General features: G+C 52.2%; 1 protein-coding gene across 1 annotated transcript in view; it reads left to right on the top strand.

The window, feature by feature from the left end:
• LOC122383871 overlaps positions 1 to 5,887 on the top strand; it is a 74,008-nt gene extending 68,121 nt beyond the window's left edge. The window contains exons 11-13 of the mRNA XM_043370680.1: positions 1,246 to 1,436; positions 2,819 to 3,021; positions 5,174 to 5,887. Of these exons, the coding sequence (XP_043226615.1) occupies positions 1,246 to 1,436; positions 2,819 to 3,021; positions 5,174 to 5,325 (546 nt within the window). The 3' untranslated portion in view covers positions 5,326 to 5,887. The remainder of the gene's footprint in view (positions 1 to 1,245; positions 1,437 to 2,818; positions 3,022 to 5,173) is intronic.
• The last annotated feature ends 1,352 nt before the right edge of the window (positions 5,888 to 7,239 follow it).

Raw genomic sequence — 7,239 nt, forward strand, 5'->3', positions numbered from 1 at the left:
ATGGTCCCTCCAAGACACTAGCACCAGGAAGTCCCTGCTGGAAATGTTTGCAGAGAAATGTTTGCAGTTGCAGATCACTAGATATGCACGCTGACTGGAAAACTTGTAGGTAATCCACACTCCTTACCCCGCTTTGTGTAAGTGATGCGTGACGAGCTCTGCAAAAATTGCTACCCGCTCCATTGCTGTTCATATATCTAAGTGTGTTGACACTGTGAATATTAGCAATGTTGGTACATCTGAGACCACACACTGTGTCCATGCGCCCAAAGTGCCCGTCAGGTCAAGTACACTGCTTGGTCCCTGACCAGCCAGGTTGATCCCTGTTCTCCGAGGTGTCATAAAAGCCTGAACTGATCCCTTGGGTTAAGTAAAACGGGTCTTGCTCGGCCAGGCCCAGCAGCTCCAATATTGAATAAAAGGCGGCAGGTGGGCTACGGACTACTGTGGAAGAAGGGGAGGGATAGATAACTTGCGTTCTGATGTGGGTTATTTGTTGGCTAGCGACACAAAACGGCAGACATTGTGAAGAATGTACGTGCTATGCGGTGCGATGGACGCTGGTATAAGAGCTGGCTTCTGACCGCCCCGCTCGCGATGAGGCTACTTTCGGACACGCTCGTTTTAGATGCCTGAAGGAGAAGAACGAATAGCCAGTGTGAGAGACGGTATATGGAGCCTCCAGAGACACCCTGACGTCATCCGACCCGTGTGACGTCAAACGAGACGCCTGTTCGGACGGACAAATTGGATCAATCCTGCTATTCGGAGATATGGTAGCCATCCACCACAGCCACCTGAATTAGGGTCAGTTGTCCGTGACAAGAAATGGAAGCAGCTCAAGGATGAGAGGGGGTAGGTTTTTTATTAATTTTATCCTCTGCACAATTGACTTCCTGAAGTCAATTTGACATGTCAAATTTGGTATCGGGTTCTATTTGTTTGCAGTTCCTGTACTTTCTAATAAGTCATTCTGCAGCCTCATTGCATTGTTTCCTTCTGAATGCCATCTTAATGAAGCTTATCATTTTAGGTAAACCCTTTCAGGTGCTCAAGGTAGGCACGGGTGTCTATTAGCTTCATTTGCTCAGCATCTACCCAATGACAAAGATACACTTGCTTGCAGAGTATAACGCCTTACATCCACAACAGACAGCTGCTAAAAATGTCTCATTCCCCTCCCCCATGTGTAGAGTAACTTCCACAGCCAACCTCTGACGAAGTGTACCCTCTCCCTGTCCACAGAGTGACCTTCACGAGGAGGGCGGCTCCGGTCGCGGTGACGTCATCGTCGCCCTGAAGTACGCCCCGCCGGAGGAGGGGGACGGCAGTCGGAGGTCGCGACGCTCGCGAGGAGCCCTCCACGTCATGGTCAAGGAGGCCAAACACCTGGTGGCAGTGCGATCCAACGGCTCGGCAGACCCCTTCTGCAAGTGGTGAGTGGAGCGTGAAACTGGTGGTGAAACGAACAGCTGAAGGACAGGTATTCTGGCCATCATTATTTGTTAGCAGCATAATCGACGACACCATGCTAAAGGTCACTCATTGACTTTTAAAACTATGAAATTGAAAATGAAATAAATACACATCCTTCGTTAAGGCTAGCAATTAAGAACCATTTGTTGCATACATGAACTAACGATATAAGCTAAAGGTTAGGTAATATTTGAAACAACAAAACCACTTATATCGCTTCACGTGATTAAGACCGTCTAAAGGTTTTCCGAACACTTGAATAAGACCGTATCAAGGTTTTCCAAATACTTGCTCGTTTGTCTACCATACGCCGCATCCTTGGACCTTGACCATCGAAAATGGCATCGAAACCGACAGAAAATACCCGGAACTCATCCCTGCGTATAGGTTATTGGTATTGCACTTGCAATATAACTGCCACTGGCTGAAACAATAGCCGTATGTAATGTTTGCCCAGAGCAGTGCATTACGCCCACGCTGTGACCCGTGACCTTCCGTGGGTCACCGCGATGGTTTAATCATCACGTGTGCAGGCCGGCCCGGACAGTACCGAGTGGAAATGCCATGTAACTGTCCCGTGATGAATGCCACGAGCTCGCCCCAAGCTCCGGCTGAAATGTTAACTGGCCGGCCGACGACACCGAGTCCAGGCACGCACCGTATACGGCCCTGATGGATGGCAACCAGCCGCTTGTGTTGTGACAAATGATACCACCGCCTTATCGACTCGGGAGGGTTATTGTGCGTCCTGTCATATCGAAAAGCTGCGGAATAATGTCCGAACAGCATGCCACTGAAAGCGTTGCGGAACATCAATTGCCGTGCTTAGCGTATGCATGAACGCGAAGAGTGACATAAAACAGGGGGGTTTCCTCGTGGATGGATCGATATCATGGCAGTTATCTGAAATGGCAATCTCTGGCCACATAGCTGTCCTCAAATCGACCACAGTCGCCGCGGCCGTAAAACGAGGTATGGCGGTGCAGTATGCATTCAGGCGCTCACTACTACCGCCATCTATGAGCCGGTGCGGGAACAGGGGTGTCGCTTGGAGTATTCACTACGGGTAAACGTGACTCTAGCTCTTAACTATGTTAGACCACTTCCACTTCTTGTAAGCTGATGGTAGGAAGATAACTGTATGCTTACTGATAACCGTACAATCAGCATCCTATCGATATACTCGTAGTTGTGCCACAACATTTAGGCAAATTCATCGAGAACACGAAATTTGGCCGTCGTATAAAAATCAAGCTGGTTACAATGCACAAATTCTTCTTCCTCACGAGACCGATTATCATGTAGCTATCGTCTGACCCTGTTGTCTTTCTTTCACCCCCAGCTACCTCCTACCGGACCGGAAGGGTAGCAAGCAGAAGACATCCGTCGTTCGTCGCACCACCAGCCCGCGGTGGACGGGCACGCTTCTCTTCTCGGACGTCACGCTGGCAGAGCTGAAGGAGCGTGCTCTCGAACTGACCGTGTGGGACCACAGCCTGACATCCAGCGAGCTTCTGGGCGGCGCCCGCTTCAACAATGGCTCAGGTGGGTAAAAGTTCGTCACAGGAGGAGAGATGCCAGAAGGCTCGGAGGATGGTAGGCCAAACAATCTTTTTTTTGTTCATTTATCTAATCATTAGCAAGAACTTCCGACAAACTATCTGGCCCCAATGTCACGTCATACGGTCAATGTCAGCAATGTCATTAGGTTAAACCTTGAAGAGGCACGCTCCTATGTCGGAGGTAACGCAATCAGATCATACGTCCGGTAATCTAATCAGCGCAGCTGTCCTCGCATGACTCCTACTACGGCTTCCTGATACCGGCAATCGCATTAGAACCTATTGACCAGCCCTGGCTTCCCTCCCAAAGCTCCAATATGTATTGGGAAATGACCTTATGGACACGTAGCCGGAAGGTATAGGACCAATGCTCAGCGCACCCGGTCCTGTCCGCACTGCCTGTCAATATTCAGCCATTTGACAGTCTACCGAACTTTTCCTCTGTTGCTGTTTGCGAATATTAATGGGTCTCGATCCTGATGGGTTCAACTGATTTGTATTCCACCGATGCTGGATAAACTTTTGGTCCTGTTCATTCGCCGCCAGCCACAAGCAGTTTCGAGTTGTTTTCCGGCTGAGAAAGCACGGTACTGCTTGGGGCTTCGCTGTCGCAGGGTCGTTGAATGTGATAGTTTCTGAACTTAGGTACGCTGCATTGCATCTGAGGACAAACTGTGGAATGCTTGGGAAATACATTTGCTTTTATAAGGTACATTTTATATTATAAATTATAAACATACATTATAAATACATTTGCTTCTACCACACACACACATAATGCCAGAAAACAATATCTGTATTTTCTCTTCATACTGTCACACTCGTAGCCGCACACAAACATCAATTGACTCTACACTCTACATGCCTCCAGTAAGTGCGAGAGCTGGCCGATCTCTGTCGCTCTCGGCGGTGCTGTTTATCCTCCCTCCGCTGGGAGAGGCCGACGAACAACACACCTGCCTTGTAGACTCATTAGCACTGACTGAGCTCAGGACGAGCCGTGGCAGCGCTAAGAGCACTGCCGTGTTCCTCGGGATGAGCCGACGCGCCCCGTCCGCCCCTGCCCGTCTTTAGTGCGTGTGCTGTCCGATTCATTCGTGACACGCTCTCCGTCCCGTTCTTCGTCCCCCGTCATCTGTTCAATCTTTCTCTATCCCATCCTTCATGGTTCGTCCCCATCCTCTCTCCCACCATCTGTACTCAGTCCCGTCTCTGTCCCATCATCCTTCCCGTCTTCCGATGTTCTTTCCTTTGTCCCGTTTTTCGACCTCCTTCCTCTGTTCCTTCTTCCGTCCCGTCCTCCGTCCATTCCTCTGTTCCTCCCTCCCTCCTTCCTCTGTCCTTGTCCTCCTTGTTCCGTCCTTTTTCCCGTCGTCCCCCATCCTCCGCCCCGTCCTCCATCTTCCGCCATCCGTCCATCTTCTTTTCCTTCCTCTACCAAGTCTAGACGACCGTCACTGATAGCACCATCTCTGTCCTCTCGGTCTCAGTGGACAGTCTGACATTTACTCCTCCTTTACGCTTCTCCCCTGTCGCGTGTCGCGCCACACACCGTCGCTCGGCTCCGTCGGACACCCACGCTACCTGCCCCCCCCCCCCCGAGCTGCGTACCGGCCCGATTGATCGAGTCTGCCGGCCCGGGCCGCCCGTGTCAGCCGATGAGCAATGCGAGGCACGGCCCGCCAACGCCGCCATATGAGCGGTAGTTAATTACGTTGCCGGTAGTCGGAATAGCTGACAGCGTGGGCGTGCCCCGACGCCTCGGGTCAGACCTCCGGCGTCGGTTCTGAGTGCTGGAGGCTATTTCCCGGCAGACTTTGTCGAGTGTCAGGTCCTCGGGGAGCTCATATGCTTCCTCGGACTGGGTTTGATGGATATGGTGCTTCGAATAGTTCTAAATGTCACGTTTCAGGTGGGCGGTAGTTGACCTTCCAGGGTCATTGGAACTTAACGGTACGATGAACCTTCGGTAGTCTCCTGGGCAAAGGGTCAATTAACCTTCCGTTTCCGTATCGTAAGGTCACGTGTGTCCGGACAACCGCCCCCGAGGTTGACATTATGCTTGCACCATTACCCTTCCCGTCCCCTGAGCCCACGATGCCTCTCTGACTGTCTCTCGTCTCTCTCTCCGACAGGTCAACACCAGGGCAAGCCGGCGCACTGGATGGACGCGGAGGGAGCCGAGGCCTCGCTGTGGGAGCAGATGCTCGACCGCCCCGGGTTCTGGGTGGAAGGCTCCGTTCCGCTGCGAGCTACCCTCGAGTCCGGCTCCGCGGCCATCAAATGAACTGCCCCCGCCGCTGTAGGCTGGGTGGGCACGGTCGGCCGACCTGCCGCGCCCCGCTGAAATGTTGAACTCTGCCGCCGGGTCGGTATCAGTCACATTGAGCGCTGCCGTTTGCGCCACGCTCGCTGCGTACCATCTCGGTATTGATGTGCTGCGCCCAGTGCCGCGGCCTGCGTCGCGCGGTCGCGGTCGCGCTGGCCCGAGTCGCTCTCATGTCTATTTTGTTGTTGGTGTCTGCGCGCGCTGCCGCGACCAGCCGCTCTCTAACAGACCTCACCGGACCAGGCGGCAGGGGCCGGAGAGCAGCTATTTGGCCGGCGTTGTTTGTTGTCTGTGATAACCTTGCAGTGAGGGGTCTGTGGGCGGGCGGACCGGCGCCGGCGCGAGTGAGAGAGATCTGTCTTCCGGCGCTACCGTATGTGAGTGGAGCGGGGCCCGGCGTCCCAGGAGAGAGGCCATCCCGTGTAACCGGACACCCTGTCGGAGGGCTGAGTGTCCGCTCTGATGGGCGCCGGCGGTCCGCGTCTGCGTTTTATGTAATACAATATCACTGTTAACGTGAGCCATGCTTTTCAGCTGAGGGCTATAGGCGAGGAGGAAGTAGCAAAGGAAGGCAGAGGTCAGTGACTGAAGGAGAGGTCATCACGGGGTCAGTAACTGAGGGGGAGAACATTACGAGGTCACTGACAGAGGAGAGGTCATTACGGGGCCAGGGACTAAAGGAGAGGTCACCACGGGGTCAGCCACTGAGGGGCAGGTCATCAAGAGGTCAGTGAATAAAGTAGAGAACACTACAGGGCCAGAAACTGAAAGATGTTACCAATGGGGTCAGTTACTGAGGTCACCACCGGGTTAGTGGCTGGATGAGAGGTCACCTCAGGGGTCAGGGAGACGATCGCCGCAATGGTTATGTTTTAATGTGTTCGTAAGTATGCCGCTGATGAAAACACATTCACTGCACAAAAAGGAGATGAAAGACAAGCAAATACAAGTGTGGTAAGCAGGAATGGTTTTATCGGCCATCTTATTTACAGCTCTGCCGCCAACAGATCGAGAAGTTTTAAATTCAGTCGGCTTTCTATGCCTTTCCTTTTCTCCGTTTACCAGAGGTCTCTCATTGTCAGACTTTACAGCGCTGCACTTAGCGGCAGCCCGTCTGTCTGTAATTAGACAACAATTGGCTCAAACAAAAGACTTCCGCGCGAGCGAGCACAGCCACCTCCGCCTCCGCCTCCGCACGGTCGGAGGAGCCAGACTCCTCTGGGGCGAGCTCAGGGCTCCATCTTCCGTCAGTGGGAGCAGTCAACTCCCGGCTCTCATCTGTCAGTGTTTCGCTGCAACGGTAGTTTTTCGCTGTCGACTGCGATGTTCCTATCGACTCACTGTCAGGAGTATAAACGACAGGGACGTGCCAACAAGGCAGACACCGCACGGTGGGGACAGCGGGACTTTCCCGGAAAATTGTCCGAAATGTTGGCAGTCCCGGTCCGTCGGGAGTCATTTCAACCGGCATATTTGGACTTACAAGCGGTTTTATTTACGGTATGATATTGTAGTGGACAGTGGACATCTTTGACTCAAGCTCGTATCTCCGAATAGAAGCGGTGCAAATGTTCGTGGGATCGTACTCTAAAATCATCCGTAAGGCTCACCTAATATCTTTACAAAGCTGTCCAATATCCACGAAAATCGTAACAAACAGTTAATAGTGCACGCCTGCATAGCGCATATCTACGCATTAAACGGTGGTTAGCCGTTTAACACGCGCGCCCCGTGAGACAGTACGTCAACATTAAGTCAAGTCATAAATTTAACTTCACCCTGTGGTCTAGAGTCCTAGGCTATGGAAAAGGAAATTAATGACTGGATTTGCACCCAATTTTCAGTGAAACATGCAATAATAGACTAAGATTA

Source organism: Amphibalanus amphitrite, unplaced genomic scaffold, assembly GCF_019059575.1.
Source record: "Amphibalanus amphitrite isolate SeventyFive unplaced genomic scaffold, NRLGWU_Aamphi_draft 000175F_arrow, whole genome shotgun sequence".
Lineage (NCBI taxonomy): Eukaryota > Metazoa > Arthropoda > Thecostraca > Balanomorpha > Balanidae > Amphibalanus > Amphibalanus amphitrite.